At 36.3% G+C, this 19,559-nt stretch overlaps 1 protein-coding gene across 3 annotated transcripts; it reads left to right on the top strand.

The window, feature by feature from the left end:
- The first annotated feature begins 595 nt into the window (after positions 1-595).
- On the top strand, positions 596-18,564 carry ZNF260 (zinc finger protein 260). 3 transcript variants are annotated; one of them, XR_013825352.1, is made up of 3 exons: positions 3,129-3,312; positions 10,547-12,565; positions 15,495-18,564. XR_013825352.1 is itself a non-coding variant. In XM_079908170.1 (2 exons), the coding sequence occupies exon 2, from the start codon at positions 11,016-11,018 to the stop codon at positions 12,252-12,254; it is 1,239 nt and encodes a 412-aa protein (XP_079764296.1). In that variant the 5' UTR covers positions 596-628; positions 10,547-11,015; the 3' UTR covers positions 12,255-13,889. The 3 variants fall into 3 exon arrangements, 2 of the variants coding, with proteins under 2 accessions (XP_079764296.1, XP_079764295.1); XM_079908170.1 differs by lacking the exons at positions 3,129-3,312; positions 15,495-18,564 and adding an exon at positions 596-628 and having other exon boundaries at positions 10,547-13,889; XM_079908169.1 differs by lacking the exon at positions 15,495-18,564 and having other exon boundaries at positions 10,547-13,889.
- The last annotated feature ends 995 nt before the right edge of the window (positions 18,565-19,559 follow it).

A 19,559-nucleotide genomic window follows, 5' to 3' on the forward strand; every position in this document is an offset into this window, starting at 1 on the left:
TCGCGTACAGCTCTGCTCAGAGCCGCCGGCCGCAGAACGCGGCGGCCTCTGGGAAATGTAGTTCAGAGCCGCACTCGCGAGGGACAAGATGGCGCTGGGCTTGAGCCCTGCCAAAGAAATCCCCACAATCACTCCCTGCCTCACCCCTACTCCACCCCAGCCTCGACTCGCGCCCTGGAGTCTTCTGGCGCTCCTGGCGTAGCCTTGCACCGTGGCTCCTAGTTGGAGTCACCCTGGCGTGCTTCAACTGGGCTTATTATAACCCAAGGCACATCACTGCCCTCTTCCAGATGTAGTTAGCAAAGGTAGAGTGTTACCTAAGTCCTGAGGCTCGGCCTACGTACACTACTCCCCCAACCAGGAAGACAGTCCCACAAACTATGGTGGAGCTGAGAAAGCACGAAAGCTGACTCGAAAAGCCGACTCGAACCACTGAAACTTCTGGGAAATGTAGTCCACAGTCAAAAAAAAAAATGGACAACCGGCCGACATCAACTGCTTCTGTCCGGTACTGAGCCCAGGCTTGGTGGAACCCAGGAGACCTCTGGGAATGCTCACCAGCCTGGAGTGCGCAGGCGCAAGCGCAGGCGCAGGCTTTCCGGCTCGCCTTCGTCGTCTTTGTCTGCTGGTGAGTTTGATTTTGGCTCTGCGAAGCGCAGATCTTGTTGCGGGACCTGGGTTTCTGGGTTTAGAATCCCGTCGGGGAGGCTGTAAGGGAATGTTTTGTGGAGCCTACTACCGGGCTGGGGAAACTGAAGGGGAGGAATCGCCTCCTGTGACGTGCAGTGTTCAAAGCTTCTGTGGATGGGGGCAGGGGTACAGAAGGAAACGGGCGGGTTCTCCGGGGGGTGACAAAGGTTGTGAGGGAGTGTGAGAGGGTTATAGAGTTGCAACCTGTATGGTTCCAGGTTTGTGAGTTTGGGTGGCATTGTGAACTTAGTGGGGTAGTACCATGTAAACCTCACTTTTCTAGTTTCTAAAATAATGATAAGGATGCATCTCTCTGGAGCATCCGTATCTGTGAAAGATGAAAAAGGGAGAAGGCTAAAAGCAGACTCATTGTAGAGTAGAAAACAAAATCAGCATTCGTTTTTTTGTTTCTTTTTAAAGAGGAAAGATTTCCGGGAAACTTGTTATTGGTTGTCTAGACTCCCTGTAGGTATTGAATTTTCTTAATTCTTTGAAGGAATTTTGGTAAGGCTGCTTTGAGAAGTTCTGGACTAAGGAATAGCTCTAAGAGGTAGCTTCCACTAGTGCACACAGCACAGACGGAATTGGGAAGCAAGTTGTCCTGTCTTTGGTGCAGAAATCAAGTAACGGATTTAAGACTCCCTGGTTTGTCAGTGAGCATGGCAGTCTGACTCCTAATTTGACCAGGTTTTCCCCAAACGAAATGGCCTTTATAAATGTAAAGAAACAAATTTTTCTTTTATCTACAAAGAGAATTTCTTCCAGTATTTTATCACACTTAACATATTTTTCAATAAAACGAAAAAGAAAAGTACCACAGTACAAAAATTCATGTGTAGAAATAATAGCTTTGATACGTACAGAAAATAATCAGTAATAGTTATAAAGAAGACTACTTTATTTACAATAGCAACAAGTCAGATAAAACACCTAGGGATAAACAGTAAATGTATAAGACCTTTATGAAGATTATTTTTAAATGTTAATGAAAGACCCAAAAGAAGACTTGAGCAAATGGAAATATATACAATATGTTAGATAGATTTTAAAAGTCTGCAATGTATTTTGTTACATGAAGAAAGTAAAGTGTATATTTGGTGTATAGTGGGGATAGAAATGTATATTTGTAGTTACACAGAAAACAAAAATAGCTGTGAGGGGATGCAGCAGCTAGGGCACGGATAAGAATCACATTTTTGCTTGCATGTTTTGTACACTTCCGTTTTTAATTGGGATGGAGGAATTAGATTTCTGTGTTCACTCCATTCCTTTTCAGGTGTTTATCACTGCCTCATTCTTGAACGTTTCCTTGATTTCCATAATACTTCTCTCATTTTTATAATTCCGGTCAAAACCAAGGAGCAACAACCCCCCCAAGAAAAAAAAAAAAGAAAAACCCTCCATTAGTGACTTAACGTTTCTGTTTTTCCCTTAAATATTAGTGTTCTTAAGTTTCTGACTTCGATCATTTTTTTTCACCTCTAAGAACTCTATGAGCAACAAAATTCCACTGCTATGGCTTCACCTGACACAGGACTAACAAATGATCATTCCTCTTTTAGGCTTGTCCTGAGCTCCTCATGCATATATCCAACTGCCTAATAGACAGCACTATCTGGAGGTTGCATAGGAACTTCAAACTCTTTATGTCCAGAATGTCATACTTATGTCTTTCCTCCTGCAGTTTGCCTCCATCCTTTCCCACTTCTGTATTACCTGTTTTCATCAATTAATAGCACTGTCCAGGCAGATTCTAAGCATACTACATTGGATCAAGCTTGTGAGGAAGATGATCCTTTTAGCTGTCATACCCCATTACAAATTGGAGACCATGGTCTTTTCAATACATATAATAAGTGAGAAATATATATATATATATGTTTGCTGAACCAATGAATTGAATGACCATATAATTATAGGACGCTTAAAATATTTAATTTCTCCTAGAGTAACATAACCTAGGTAAAATATTAGGCTTCTAAAAATTTTAAGAGCTCTGATTCATGAATTATTTCAGAGTCATTCCCTTTATATTTTATCCATATCACTCAAGGTTGGTGACTTCACAGTTATGAGAAAAGTGTCATTATGATACTCAAAAGTGTGACTGTGACTGTTCAATCAGGAGCAAGGCTACAAGTGACACCTGCTCAAAGGTACCCGTACAGGTTGTGATTCTAGAGAAAGAACTCTAGCAACTCAGTCTTGTAGTTTCTCTGTATAACCTGAATTCTGAAAATACGATAGCTTCTGTTTCCCATTTTTTGAAATGTATGGAGCCTTTAAATGACTTAATGAGTTTGGCCTGAGATGCAAATTACAAATACTTTTTTTTCCATGTGCTCACATGTATGTATGTGCTCCAGTTTTTAAGCCAAAGGGTCAGCGTTACTTTATTCTTTTTCACAAGCCAGCTTCCTTTTGTATCCCCAGGAGCTGAACTTTCCTTATCCTTCAACTCCTTTGAGGGTCTAAGGGCTCAGCCTGAATTCTGGGATGCTGCTTTGACCTTCAGCAGTAACATCCAAGTCCTATGTTAGTATTTCGAATTTTAAAGTCACCAGTTCAAACAAGAAGAGCAATGGATGATTGAGGAAGAAATGTAAAGGAGGTGTTCTCCAGGTGAGTTAGGAAGAACCCAGCAGGTATGAATGGAATAAAAGCTCATTACAGTTATTTAGTGAGTTTACAACATCTGAAACTTTTTTTTTTTTTTCTTTGCGGTACGCAGGCCTCTCACTGTTGTGGCCTCCCCCGTTGCGGAGCACAGGCTCCGGACGCGCAGGCTCAGCGGCCATGGCTCATGGGCCCAGCTGCTCCGCGGCATGTGGGATCTTCCCGAACCGGGGCACGAACTCGTGTCCCCTACATCGGCAGGCATACTCTCAGCCACTGCGCCACCAGGGAATTCCCTGAAACTTTTTTTGAGGAGATTTTCTTATCAGCCCCCATCCTTTGGAGTGAAAATTGCTAGGAATTCTTTAGATACCTAGGTAACATTTCCACCTGTTCTTCCTGGATTGGTGCTCTTTTCTCAGATTCTGGAGGACTGGGTGCCTCTCTAACCTCTATTCCGGACGCCAGCCTCTCTACCTCATTTGCAGTCTCAATTTTATGACTTCTACAGCCTAAATTTCGTGCTTCTCCCTCTCACTAACATTCTCCATTTTTTACTTCTCCCTATATGCCTAGACTCCTTTATGCCTTTATAGACTCCTATATGCCTAGACTCCTCATTCAGTCCTTCTTGCCAAGGATTATAGATCTGTAATCTTTCAAAAACTAGCACGTAGATTCTTTTCTTTAAAATTTAACTATCATTTCTCCCTCCTTCTATCGTTATATACCTCAGAGTTGAATTTTACCCCTTTATCCTTATTCCTTATTGTCTTCTTACCTCCAGATATCATAGTATAACTCTTCTCCACCTCCTGCTTTTTAACAATAATGCAGGCTTGGAAATGAGTGCTGACTTCCTACTAGTTTAATTCCCTGTTACTTTAAAGAGAAATAGTACTATTATTTTTAAACTCTAATACATATACTTGATAGAAATTAAAAGAATAGATATGTCTCCTTATTCCTGGCTCTCAGTTCTCCATTTCTGCTCCCTGGAAGCAGCAATTATTAACATTGTATGCTTCTAAATGTTTTATGAGTATACAAGGAGACTTTCAGGCAGAGCAGTGACATGATTTGACTGTGACAAGATTACTGTGATTGCTATGTTGAGAAGAGTTGTAACATATATCAAAATGCTCAAATGTTAAGCAAACTCAATGTATTCTGTTTAAATGGTGACCTGTTAAGAGCAGAGGTTGGCAACTATACCCTGCTATGTGTTTTTGTAAAAAGTTCATTCATTTTCTTAGGGTCTGAGACTACTTTCAAACTATAATGCCTGAGTTGAGTTGGCATCTGCAGATACGTGATATGTAAAGCAATGAAACTGGACTAAAAACTGTTATCAATCATGGTAAAGCTAAGTGACTATAATAAACCCCAAAATGTGCTGGTTTAAGGAATGTAGGAATTCATTTCTTGGTCACATATCAGTTATGTGTTGAGTAGTCAAAATTTGCGTGGTAGCTTTGGTCTTTGTGGTACTTTAAGATCCCGATTTCTTCCAGGTGTCTCTTTATCATTTAGTTGTGGTTGAAGCTGGATCAGCAATGCATCCTTGTTCCAGCCTGGTAGAGGAGAGAGGAATCACCACTCTAGGGTGTGTGTGTTTGGTCGGGGGGGGGGTCAATAAATTATTTTGTAAAGGGCCAGGTAGTAAGTTTTTTAGGCTTTGTAAGCCATAGGATCTCTGTTGCAACTACTCAACTCAGGCATTATAGCACAGTTAGTTTGCTTGGCATTAGAGCATTTTGATTTATACTTTGAAAATACTTTTTAAACCACAAGATAAATGCTGTTGAAAGGACCATTTTGCCTGGTATTCAGACAATGTTGCCTAGTTCAGTTCAGGACTGTCATTTCACAGTATAAAAAATTCAGTTTTGGGAGGGGGGAGGGAGGCTCATGAGGGAGGGGATTGGGGGATATATGTATGCATATGGCTGATTCACTTTGTTGTGCAACAGAAAGTAACACAGCATTGTGAAGCAATTATACTCCATTAAAGATGTATTAAAAAATTCAGTTTTGATAAGTATGTGTGAAGGATGTTGATATAATCCCTGTAAAAATACAAGGGGCTTTAATTACCAAGGAGATATAATTTCTGTGTTTTCTTTTGGCTTATTAGTAATACAGAACTTAGTCCTGATCTGTTGAGCATCATGCTTTTGCAAATTTAATGAATTTAAGAATTGGAAAATTTTAAATATATAGTATTACTGTACTTTATTAAAAGTTTAGTAAAATTCACATCTTAAGCCATGTATACCTGGGACTTTGGGGTGATAAAATGTCTGAATGATTATCTCTTTTTTTCCTATGTTTATTTTTCTGTTTAGATTTTCTGTCTTTTCTGGTCTCAGTTTTCAGAGGTTATATTTGCTAGGTTTTCAAATTTATTTGCATAGGGTTGAGCAAAATAATCTCTACAATCCTTATTCCCAAATAATCATTTTTTATTTTTGTAATTTTGCTTTTATTCCCTTTTAGTTTTTCCCTAGGAATCAACTCATGAATCTATTATTACTTCTATTTTTGTTTGTAATAATTAATTTCTTTTCTTATCTTTACTAATTTTTCTGTTTTTCTTTTATTTACTTTTCATTATTGTAATTCCTTAGTTGGAATGTTTATTATGATTATTTCTTTTAAAAATAATGTAAACATTTATGCTAAAACTTCTCCACGCATTATTTTCAAATGTGTTCTATGGGTTCTGGGTTCTGATATACAATGTGTTCTGAATAACATTCTGAACATTACACAATTTATTTTAATTTCCTCTTTGACCAAAGAGTTTGTTCAAGCCAGTAGATTTTGGAATTTACACGTGAAAGATTTTCATTTTTCTAATATATGACTTTTTTTTTTTTTAGTCAGAATTTTATCTGTCCTTTTCTACTTTGTGGAATATTTGAGATTTTATAGGCCTACTATGTGGACTGATTTTGAGAATGTTCTCTGAGCATTTTAAAAGATGGTTCACTATCTATTTTCAAGATGCAGAATAAACTAGTTAGCGCTATATTATAAATAAGTGCATATTTTGATTTCATGTTCCCATTTTTTATATGTTTGCATATTTCATGGATTTGATCTCCTAGGTTGAGAGGTAGTCTTCTCAGTTGCTAATGTGTTTTTGTATCTTGGATTTCTGTATTTTATATATTCATGATTATCTTCTTTATTTTATCTTTAGTCTTTATTTTCACCATTTCTTATATATTGTTTTACATGCATATCTTGTATATATATATATATATATATATATATATATATATATATATAGTTTAGGGGGGTTTTGCTATATCAGTTGTTAAACTTTAGCATGAATCAAAATCACCTGAAGGGCTTGTGAAATACAGATTGCTGGGCCCTACCCACAGGTTTTTTGATTCTGGAGGTCTGGTTTGAGGCCTGAGAATTTTCTGTATGATCCTATCGTAGCTCTTTTAATAGTTATTTTTATTCTAGTTGCACTTATTGACAGGAACAATATGGTTGGTATTGATTCTCTGATTTTATTTTATATACTGTTTTAATTTTTTTTTTTTTTTGGGGGTCATGTGGCACAGCTTGTGGGATCTTAGTTCCCTGACCAGGGATTGAACCCATGCCCTTGGCAGTGAAAGCACGGAGTCCTAACCACTGGACCTCCAGGGAATTCCCAACTGTTTTAAATTCTGCCTCATCTTTTATCTTTTGTATCTTTTGCTATAGGATCTTACTTTGTTTTGAATATATGTCTTTTTTCCCGAAAATTTGGAAAGTTTATATTTTTTTCTTATGGTTGCCTTTATATTCATAATTTTCTTAGTCTTCATCTTTGATTTGAGATAATATCTATTTACTGTCTGTTACCAGGAGTGATGTATATTTTATACATTTTACAATAAATATTTTCAGTCTCCCTCTTCCCTTCACTGCACAGTTGGTGATTATGATTGTTATTCTAGCTTTAAATAGTAACAGTTGCACTGTTCTCACCTCCCCCTTCATAGTATGAAATTCTTTGCATCTTTGCCGTTGATTGTGCAGTGATCCATCTATCAAAATCCTATCCACTGTTCAACTTTGAACTTCATTTTTATTAAACTGTCTCTCACTTCTAGCCCAATCTCTCTAATCTCTGTATCTCCATCTTATATTGTAGCTTCCAGAGCAACTTGGATCTTAAGTATATACTCTGTTAGATTTGTATTTTTTGCTTTGATGTCTGAGACATACATTGAAGCTTATTGGCAGAAAGGCCAGTTTTCTATCCTTCTGGTCTGCATTCTTGAGCACAAATGTTTTATTTTGTGAAATGTCTACCCTAGTCTTTCTCCCATTTAAAAAACTAAATTGTTTATCTTTTTATTATTGTGTTTCAAGAGTTCTATATATTCTGGATACAAGCCCTTTATTAGTTTCTCCCAGTCTATGGCTTTCCTTTTTGTTTTCTTAACTGTGTTTTTTTTTCTTTTCTTTAATTAATTAATTAATTAAAATTTTTTGGCTGCGTTGGGTCTTCCTTGCTGTATGCAGGCTTTCTTTAGTTGCATCGAGCAGGGGCTACTCTTCATCACAGTGTGCGGGCTTCTCAATGCGGTAGCTTCTCATTGCAGAGCACAGGCTCTAGGTGCGCAGACTTCAGTAGTTGTGGCACGCAGGCTCAGTAGTTGTGGTGCACGGGCTTAGTTGCTCCATGGCATGTGGGAGCTTCCTGGACTAGGGCTTGAACCCGTGTCCCCTGCATTGGGAAGTGGATTCTTAACCAGTGTGCCACCAGGGAAGTCCTTAACTGTGTTTTTTGAAGGGCATTAATTAGTTTTAAATTTTGATGAAGTCTACCACTTTTTCTTTTATATTAATAGTTTTTTTATTAATAGTTTTAATGCTTATGCTGAGGTCTATAATTGATTTTGAGTGAATTTTTGCTTATGGTATGCAGTGAAGGTTGAGGTATTTTTTTCTAGTTATGGAAATTATAGCACTGATATGAGTGGCAGCGTATTACTAATCAGTTCTTGAAATGATTTATAAGAAAATGAGGATATAATTTTAAGACAGATAGATCAGGATAATGTCCAAGGTTTGCAGTGAGTGGATGGAAAACAGTTATAAAAGAAAGGATTTAGAGAGAGGCCAAGGAAAGGGCTCTTGACAAGAAAAGGGCTTGGGTGCCAGTATATCAGGCATAATGAAAGGAGAAAAATAAATGAAAATTGAATTTGATGGCAATGACAGTTTCTGTATCAAGAAACGATAGTGTCAATAATCAAAATAGAAATCAAAATCAGATTTGGAAGTAAAAATGGCTATTTTCTGGCATATTTTCTTTCCCATTAAATATATGTGTACTTTGCTGTTTAGCCCATGTGAAACTCAGTTTTAAGAAGATAAAAAGAGCACTGTCTATAGTTATTATACAATTATAGACTGAGTCAAGTTAAAAGGCTCAAGTCTTCAAGATCTCTGTAAGTATAACAAATAGAGGCTTTTAAAAGTCAAATAGGATTATAACTATGCTTGCTCCATTCTTCCTCACCCACAGTTTTTGTTCCACATAGACAGCCACTTTCAACTCATTTGACTTGTGTCTGTTGGTGTTTATTCCCATATTTTATACAGCTATTTTACCTATTTTAAATGTAATCAATTTAATCATTATCAACATGTTAATATGAAAGATGGGGTTCAGAAAATTTCCTGCATTCATTTTTCTTCATATTTTCTCTGAAACTCCTTTCTCTGGTGCTTCATATTTTCTCTTGAACCTCCTGGATTCCTCCACTAAACTACTAATTTCCCAGTCATTACTCTCTTTCTTTATTCCTTTCTCCCTTCCTTCCTTTTTTTTTTTTTAATTTTTTTATCCTGGGAGATATTCTGTATTTTGTTTCCCAACCTATTGAATTTTTAAGGTTAGCATCATACTGTTTATTTCCAAAAGCACTTATTTATAGAATCCTGTTAATATTTCATTGCTATATAATCTCTTAGCTTTCTGTGATACTAATTATATGTTGTATGTATGTGCTCTTCTGTTCCTTGCCTTGTTTTTTCCTATTTGTTTGATCTTTCACATTATGGCTTTTGTCCAATTTTTGTGATCTTTAACTCTACATTAATACATTGAGGTACCAGAAAGATTATTGTAATCTCTGTGTCCATGGGTGGGTCTTGTAAAATGGTGGGCTTCACTGTGCAGCATTCAGTCAGATATTTAAGTCTTTCTTTTATATGACTCCAAATGTCAGTATCTGTAGGTGTTCTCATGATCTTCTCATTTTTTCAAACAAGAACGCTTCCATTATCTAACAACTACCAGCACTCTTAGAGTCTAGCAGAAGAAAGAAGTTGGGAGCCTATACTATATATAAACGTTTACTCATCCACTTCTTTCAGTATGGTACTCTCATCTACTTTCCCTGTCATAACTAAATTTGGAGTTTCGCAGTTGTACTTTGTCTGGATAATAAATTCCTATTTCTTTCCAGTTAGGAGAATTGGGTGTATCAGCTGCTCCTTTCATTTTATAAGCCCCACCTTCCACTCTCATGCAATGTCTCCAGTTATAGTGCCTTTCTGTTGACAGCTGTGTCACAGATTACCTTGCTTCTAAGTGGCATCCTTATCTGCTAGCATTTTATTTAAGTCACTCAGTTCTGCTGTTAATTTACAGTCCTTTATTTGCTTTCCTTTCAAAATTTCCTAATACTTTCATTCACTGTTGTCTCCTCAACATTTTAGATTTTATGAGTAATGCCCTTCATCCCCTATTGTCATTTTAATGGAGTTTCAGGAAAATGTAGAAATAAATGTCTTATTTAACCACATAGCCCTTATTAATACTCCTATTCATTTTATTTTTTATCCCTTCATCCTAGGCTTTCCAAATGTTACGTGTTTGTCTTTCGTCCTGTTTGTCACCTGTTCTTTATGTTTTCCCTTACTTTACTGATTTATAAAGTATACATTGTTTCATTTAAAAGCAGTTTAAGCTACATGCACCCATGGATGTTATTTGCATTTGAGCTTTCTTTTATACTGGTAGGTTAGGTTTGAAATAAAGTCTATTTTTAAATTGCATATTTTTGAAATTTTATTAAAAATAGTGGGAAAATTTACAAGTGTGATATTGATGATGATGATAGCTACTTTATTGAATGTTTACTACATGCCAGGCATTAAATATTTTACGGTTATTAACTCTTTTCAATGATGATTTTTTTGTACTCCTTTTTAGAAAAGGCCTGGGAAATTTATAAGTAAATAAAGACACAACAGGAAAGACTTGTGGGTTAAGTCTCATCCTTCTCCGTGAAAGCACAGCTAAAGAAAAACTCAGAAAACCTAGGTAGCAGAAAAGTATTTCTTCTGAGCACAGACATTGATTCTTTAAGACAACTCCTCTGTGTATGGGACTCAGTTTAAACGAGTTTGGAACATTTAATTTACACTTAAATATGAGAGAAGCTGTCTAAGCAAGAACCATTAAGAATATAATGAGGATGCTATATTTCATCCCAATTTGTAATCAGCTAATCACAGGATAACCAATGTGAAAAGTTTTTCATCATATATTCAACTTTGTTAGATAGCTGAGAATTACTATTGGAGAGAAACCATATGAATTTACTGAATGTGGAAAAGCTTTCATCCATGTCACATGTCAAGAGATACTAAGGAATTCTTGTTGGAGAAGGTATCTGTGCATGATAAGAATGTTGGAAAGCCTTCAGCCTGAATCAGATCTCCTTCAGCATGATCAAATTCATGCTGGAGAGAAACCTTATGAATGTAATGACTGTGGAAAAACATTTAACCTGAAGCAAAACCTCATAGAGCATAAGAAAATGCATACTGGAGAGAAATCACATGAATGTAATGAATGTGGTAAAGAATTCTCTCGAGTCTCATCCCTTACTCTACATTTGAGAAGTCATACAGGAAAGAAACCATATAAATGTAATAAATGTGGAAAAGCCTTCAGCCAGAAGGGAAACTTGCTTACTCATCAAAAACATCATACTGGAGAGAAAACTTATGAATGTGGGAAAGCTTCTATTCAGATGCCAAGCCTTATTAAACACCAGAGAAATCATATTGGAAACAAACCCTATGTATGTAAGGAATGTGGCAAAGCCTTCAATGGAAAATCATATCTCTCTGAGCATGAGAAAATTCATACAGGAGAGAAACCATTTGAATGTAATCAATGTGGAAGAGCCTTCAGCCAGAAGCAATACCTCGTTAAACATCAGAATATCCATAGTGGAAAGAAACCCTTTAAATGTAATGAGTGTGGAAAAGCCTTTAGCCAGAAGGAAAACCTCATTATCCATCAAAGAATTCATACTGGCGAGAAACCTTATGAATGTAAAGGGTGTGGGAAAGCTTTCATTCAGAAGTCAAGCCTCATTAGACACCAGAGAAGTCATACAGGAGAGAAACCTTATATATGTAAGGAATGTGGAAAAGCCTTCAGTGGGAAATCAAACCTCACTGAGCATGAGAAAATTCATATTGGAGAGAAACCCTATAAATGTAATGAATGTGGAACAATCTTTAGGCAGAAGCAGTACCTCATTAAACATCACAATATTCATACAGGAGAGAAACCCTATGAATGTAATAAATGTGGAAAAGCCTTCTCTCGAATCACATCTCTCATTGTACATGTGAGAATTCATACAGGTGATAAGCCTTATGAATGTAAAATATGCGGGAAAGCCTTCTGTCAAAGCTCATCTCTTACTGTGCATATGAGAAGCCATACAGGTGAGAAGCCCTATGGTTGTAATGAATGTGGGAAAGCCTTCTCTCAGTTCTCAACTCTTGCTCTGCATATGAGAATCCACACTGGAGAAAAACCTTATCAGTGTAATGAATGTGGAAAAGCTTTTAGCCAGAAGTCACATCATATTAGACACCAGAGAATTCATACTCATTAAAACTCTATGAATGCCTTGAATTTGGGAACACCTTCAAGAGAATTCGTATTAAACAGTATATCAGAAAATTCATTTTACAGTAAAGTCACATGAATGTGGAAAATCCTTCAGCAACAGCTCAAAATGTAATATACTGAGAATTTAATAACTATCACAGTATCATGAAAACCTACACCCCAAGACCCCCACAACAAACATTGTTCCTGCTGTACTTTTAGGAGCATTCTCATTAAAGTAAGGATCCAGTCATGGACACTAATCAACATGGTTCTGGAAGGCCTACTTGATGCATTCAGACAAAGATATGCGAGGTATTAAGATGTGAAATTAAGAGACAAAATTGTCTTTTTTTTTTTTCCGGTATGTGGGCCTCTCCTGTTGCAGAACACAGGCTCTGGACGCGCAGGCTCAACGGCCATGGCTCACGGGCCTAGCCGCTCCGCGGCATGTGGGATCTCCCCAGACCGGGGCACGAACCCGTGTCCCCTGCCTCGGCAGGCGGACTCTCAACCACTGTGCCACCAGGGAAGCCCAAAATTGTCATTTTTTTGTTACATGTTTTGCTACATGTATAGTCATCAAAATTATTTGCTCTTGATGCAGTAATAGAAAACAAAGATTGTGACAGAATATTATATCCAGAAACATATGCATATCTTTATGGGGAATTAGCAATTGATAGAGGTGGTAATCACAAGTTGGTAGGAAAATCTGGATGATTTAAAAAATGGTCTCAGGGTAATTGACTCTTCATATGGAAAAATATTAGATCTTTGCTGTTGTTATACATTAAAGTATTTATTTAAAAATCCAAAAGTGTTGCGAAGATTAGAATGCAAAGAGCAAAACTTAGTAATATAAGAATTTTATAGGAGAATTTTTTCAAACCTCAGGGTAGGAAAGAATTTCGAAAACAGATTCCAGAATACCCACTCTTGAGTATACACACATATAGTGAAGAAACTGATACATGTACCCAGGGAGTCCTGTACCTTTATGTTCATTGCAGCATGAGTTATATTAGCAAAATATTGGAAACAAATGTCTGTCACTTTTGAAATGATGAATAAAATGTGATACAGTCACACTGTATAATATTCTCTAGTAGTTAAGTTTAACAAATTAAATCTATATGTATTAATAGAGAAAGATATGAAAATCATGTAGAGTGAAAACAAATGAAGTGAATATATTATAATTATACCTGTATGAATTTGAATTAAATCAACACTAGCCAACACTAGTATTAAAGCATTGGTTATGGTGAACATTTTTATGTAAAACTATGAAGAATGGATTGGAAGAATACACACTCAATTCCCAAAAGTGGTTGTCTCTAAAAAGAAAGGCAGTAGAAGGGAAATGGGGCCAAACATGGTAGTTAAAGGATACTTCAGTTTTGTATCTAAATATCTATCTCATTAAAAAGAAATAAAGATTCCAAGTAAATAAAACAAAATATTAGTTAAATCTGAATTGTAATAGTATATGAGTTTATTCTGTTGTTTATGCTGTTTCTTTTAAACTTCTGAAAATTAAAAAAGATAGGGATAGGAGTAGGGAAACTATATGGAGTACATGTTATAGTGGATTCACATTCCCAGTTAGATGCAGATATTTTACAGAAGATATTTCTACAATCATAACTTTACTATAAAATATGAATTTTAAAAATTGGAATGGTAACAAATCTAGTTATTTAAATTTACTCTCAAATGTCATATCATTAATCTCTGTGTGGTCTCTACTGAGACCACAGTAGATTATAGCATGATTTTGCAACAGGTGATTGAATCACATACATTTAAGGATCATATCACTTAGTAATACATGCACAAACTTGTTGGAGATAATTAGTTTTTCAGAAACATTTATCAGAAATTTTAATAGTCCACATAACCAATATTGGCATTAGAAATTTGACATTTTTTAAATGAGGAAAACATGTCACTCTTACATTTTTTTGTATGCCATTGAGTAAAACATCAACTCTTGCATTTCAGCTTGAGTTTTAAACTCAGACTATTCTTTTTCTCTAACCTGCCACAGTCAATCAATTTCCCCCACCTCTAGTTTGTTTGTTTCCTTCAGGAAAATGGCACTGAAAAGGGAGATCTCAGACCTAAACAGAATTCTTTTATTAAAAGCAAATCTTTATGAGTATTTTTGATTCCTTTCCACAATAACTTGACATATAGAAAGCATTTAGTGCTCTTTTTGAATAGTGATAAAAAATGAGTATGTAACACAAAACTTAGGCTGCTTTCAAATATATCAATTTCTTTTAAACCCAGAATAATACTATGCTACTATAACTATAGCACTGCATGGCTTATTATTAGCATATTTGAAGGTTGGTCTTGAGATAAAATTATAAATGCCATAGGTTGACTTTGTGAGGTAATGTATCCAAATAAGATACATGTATATCTATGTGAATCTAAATTATCCTCTCTTTTCTTCCATTTCTCATTAAGCATTCTCTCATATTCTTTAAGTGTTATCCCTTTGTGCTGGTGCAGCTTTGAAATCACCAGAGCAACTAGGAACTCTAATCCAGACCAAATAAGGAGGATTACCTTTTGGTGCCTATAGCTGGTCAGTGCCAAGGCCTAGCAACAATAATGATTATAATGGTCAGATAGAGTAAGATAAGCAGTTGCTGCACAGTATTCAGTGATATTGTGTGCTATAAATTTATTCAGCCATCCCCCCTACTAATTCAACTTGTTGCTAGTTATTTGCCATCACAAACAACACTATAGTAAACACCCTTATATTGGCCCTTACCTTTTATTTTTATTTCTGGGGGATAGTTTATAGGCAACAGACTGCTAGATCAAAGGATATGTGTTATTTTAAAATTTTAAGATGCAATCAGTTATTTTCAAAAAGACAAGTTTCCTCCAGCCATGCAATAGGTGGTATTATACTAAAATTCATGTTTGATGAGTATAAACTTCATCTTTTCCTAGATTTGCTTCTTTGTAAATTTTCATATTAGCCTATTTTCCTATAGGATTATTTATCTTTTTGTCAGTTTTGAAGACTTCTACATGTATTAGACATTAGGAAGTTTATGGATTGGTTATAGAGATATTTTAATCTCTAGATTATATATGTTATTTCTTAGGTTTTCTTATAAATTGTCTATTTCCTTTTTGCAATATATTAATATTTAATCCATCTAGAATTGAATTTTTAATGTCATATATGAGGGTTCATTTTCTTTTCTTCCAGATGGGTTGCCAGTTATACAAGCACAATTTGTTAAAATAATCCAGCAGCCAGTTTATCAGCAAGTCACACAGCTCTGACACCTGCATGTCCACCAGAAGCAATCACAGATTTGAACTAGCAATCAAAAAGAGAGAGGGAGAACAGAATAAGCTTTAACCTGGCATTAAGTTTATTATTAGATTTGTCCTGACAAAAAAATGTCTTCACAGCATGTTCATCGACAGTCCTGCAACTATCCAAGCAAGCACAGCTTCCACTGCTTCAGCACTGCACAGAGGAGAAAAGATCAAAATGGGCGTGGTTCACCTCAGCACTGGGAAACATTAACATTCTCATCCAGCATATTTTATAATAATCAACCAGGGCATCTGCACAGTGTGCCACCATCACATGGGGCACACTCACTTGTAACAATGATAATCATTTAAGCACAGAGAAGCCACTGCCTTGGTTTCCCAGGACTTGTGATGCCTTACTTATATAGGCTGTCAATGTCTACATGCCAGTTAACAGTTCGCCCCATCCAGATACAGGCTACAGATGAGAGATTTACAGTGGTGTTTTCTTCAAGGAAACTGGTAGAAAGGCAAATCTAAAGTCATTTTTCCAGAGATGAATCAGTGGGAAAGACCTGTTCTTAATCCTTTACTGATAACCACACTTTTCCTACTCAACTAAAACTTTGCTATATAATCCTTTAACCATATGATCTTTTTTTCATTCAACTTAAACTGCCTTATATTTTGATTTATACCAAGACCTATTTCTATATTCTCTTGCTTCATTAATCTGTTTTTCTATTCCTATACTAACACCATATTAATTGATAACATATTAGCCTTATTGTATTTTGATACTGAGTATTACAACAAGTCCCCCACTCACTGTTTTTCAGTTTTATTGGCTAATCTAAGTTAATTTTCTTTCTATATAAATTAAGACAGTTTTCTCAAATTACAAAAACGCTTTGATATTCTAATTGGAATTACACTGAATTTATACACTTACTTTGGGAGAAATGACATTTATGATACTGTCTTTCTGTCCCAAAACATAGTATGCCTTTGCATTTGTTCAAATTGTCATTCACGTCCTTCAGCATGAGGATTCTGAACAAAGTAATTTGAAGCCCATAACTGCTTAATACCATTATATTAAAGTTTCTTTTTGGTGAATAAGGAAATTCCCCCTCCACCCCAGCCCAGAATTCATGTGTGGAAGCCCTAATCTGCAATGTGATGGTATTTGGAGATGGGGCCTTAAGGAGATTAATTAGTTTTAGATTAGGTGGCACACTTACGATGGGAGTATTGCCCTTATAAGGAATGCCTCGTGTATGCACCAAGCACACAGTGAGACAGCAGCTGTCTACAACCCAGGAAATGGACCTTCACCAAATCTGCCAGCACTTTGCTATTGGGACTTCTTAGCCTCTAGAACTGTGAGAAATAAATCTCTGTTGTTTAAGCCACTCAGTCTATGGTATTTTGTTATAGTAGCTCAAGCTAAGACAGTCCCCTTCCTGCTTAATTCTACCCCAGCCAGTTAAATAGGTAAACATCTTGTCAGATGCTATGAGCTCCCGATATATGGTAAATAAGACAAAGCCACTTCTCATTAGAAGAGTATAATCCCAACTCCATTAAAAAGCTCTGTAATTTTTGGCAATTTGTAAAACTTCCTGAGTCCCAATTTCTTCATTTTAAAATAAAAATTGTTGGAATGGGAAATATGTGAAAAATACAGTTCCTGCAAATGACGTTACCAAAATGTTGAACTAGGAAGCTCCAAGCTATTGTTTTCCCATAGAAACTGAAAAACAACAACAAAAAAATCCCAGAAGCTTTCTGAACCAACTTTGTAGTACCTCTGAGAAACGGTCAAAGGTTTTTTGAAACAAGAAAATGCTCAATTAAGAAAAGCCATCTTCAAAATGTTAGTAATGTTTTGTGGCATGTTTACTCTTTCCCCACCCCTCCCCAGCACAACAGTGATCTCGGTCTTGACCTGGTGGCAACCCAGTTTCTCCTCAAACTTGAGGGAGCAGAGCAGACCATGTTTGCAAATTATTGTGTATCTCTGTTCTAACCTATCTTGAGGATACTTGAAGGACTGATGCAAGGCACATTACTGTTTCACATTACTCAGAATGCAGGTGGGGAAGTGAGCATGCACTGCTCATAAAACCTTCAAGGTGGAATGCCTGGGGCAAGAGATATTGGTGGGGACACAAACTATGGCCTGGAGGAAAAGCTAGGGTAAAACTCTCGGAAATTAAGACATTCAAAAGCAGATGTATATAGGGGGGACTTTACTAAGACATACACATGTCCACACAGGGACTTCCCTGGTGATCCAGTGGTTAAGACTCCGCTTCCACTGCAGGGGGTGTGGGTTTGCTCCCTGTTCAGGGAACTATGTCCCCATATGCCACATGGTGCAGCAAAAAAAAAAAAAAAAAAAAAAGATATATACATGTCCACACAAGAAGCATGCCAAGAAGTCTTACTTAATCTTGAGAAGTCAAGATTTCACCTTGGAGTGATACCTAGGCTCAGAGCAATTCTAGCTAAATGGTGAAGGAATGCCCCAGCACAGAACCAACCTGCAAAGACTAGGGAAGGTGGCTGTTCTCTTGTGTGTGTGTGTTCGTGTGTTGTTTGTTTCAGCTTCTGGCATTCAAGAAAATCTCTGTCAAAACAGTTAAAAGCAGATATACACAAAATGAACTAAAGAAAAAGGCTTTTAGGGATTTGCCTGGTGGTCTAGTGGTTAAGACTCTAAGAGTCCGCATGCCGCAACTTAAAAAAAATGATTCCACATGCCACAACTAAAGATCCCACATGCCACAACAAAGACTCAGCACAGGCAAATAAATAAATAAATAAATATTTTTAAAAAACAGAAAATGACTTTTAAGTTATCATGCATGTAAGAAACAGTCTATGCAAAAATAATTAGAAAAAGTATCAGATTACCACAGCCTTTAACAATCAAAAACATTGAAACTGGGGAAGGGGGAAAATCTGATTTCCAGAATTAACACTTTTTAATAGTGTCCAATTTACAATACAAAACATAAAGCACATGAAGAAACAGGAAACATAACTCATGAAAAGGAACAAAGTTAATTGACAGGAACTGTCCTTGAGGAAGCCCAGTCATGGACTTACTAGACGAAGATTTTTAAACAATTGTCTTAAATATGGTCAAAGAGCTAAGTGACAATATGGACAAATAACTAAAGGAAACCAGGAAAATCACATGAATAAAATGAGAATATCAACAATCAGAAATTATAAAATGGAACCAAACAAATTCTGGAGCTACAATATACAATAATTGATGTGAAAAATTTACTAGAGGGGTTCAACAGTGGACATGATTAGACAAAAAAAAAATCAGCAAACTTGAATATATTAAATAATATATTATTTTATATTCAGTGTAAGAGGCAAATAGAAACCCAAGTGAAGAAAAGTGCATAAGGGACTTGCAGCAGATCAACATATGCATTACGGAGTCCCAGAAACAGAAGAGATAGAGAAGGGGTAGAGAGGTTATTTGAATGAATAGTGGCCCCAGACTTTAAAAATTTGATAAAAGATATGAATCTGGGGCTTCCCTGGTGGCATAGTGGTTAAGAATCCACCTGCCAATGAAGGGGACATGGGTTCAAGCCATGGTCCAGGAAGATCCCACATGCCTCAGAGCCACGCACAGCAACGAAGACCCAATGCAGCCATAAATAAATAAATAAATAAATAAATATTTTTTTAAAAAGACATGAATTTACAAGAAGCTTAACAATCCCCAGGTAGGATAAACCCAAAGAGACCCAGACTGAGACATAATGTAGTCAAATTTTCAAAAGCCAAAGACAGAGACACTTGAAAGCAACAAGAGAAAAGTGACTCATTGAATACATCAGATCCTGAATAAGACTGTCACTCAATTTCTCACCAAAACCTTAGAGGCCAGATGGCCTATGATAAATGCTAAAGGGAGTCCTTCAGGTTGAAGATATACAGTATATGAAGAAACTCTACTCCAGTAGAGTAAAAT

Source organism: Stenella coeruleoalba (assembly GCF_951394435.1).
Source record: "Stenella coeruleoalba genome assembly, chromosome: 20".
Classification (NCBI taxonomy): domain Eukaryota; kingdom Metazoa; phylum Chordata; class Mammalia; order Artiodactyla; family Delphinidae; genus Stenella; species Stenella coeruleoalba.

Coding starts and splice junctions, on each gene's coding strand:
- ZNF260 (XM_079908170.1), top strand. CDS start 11,016: ATGATAAGAATGTTGGAAAGCCTTCAGCCTGAATCAGATCTCCTTCAG.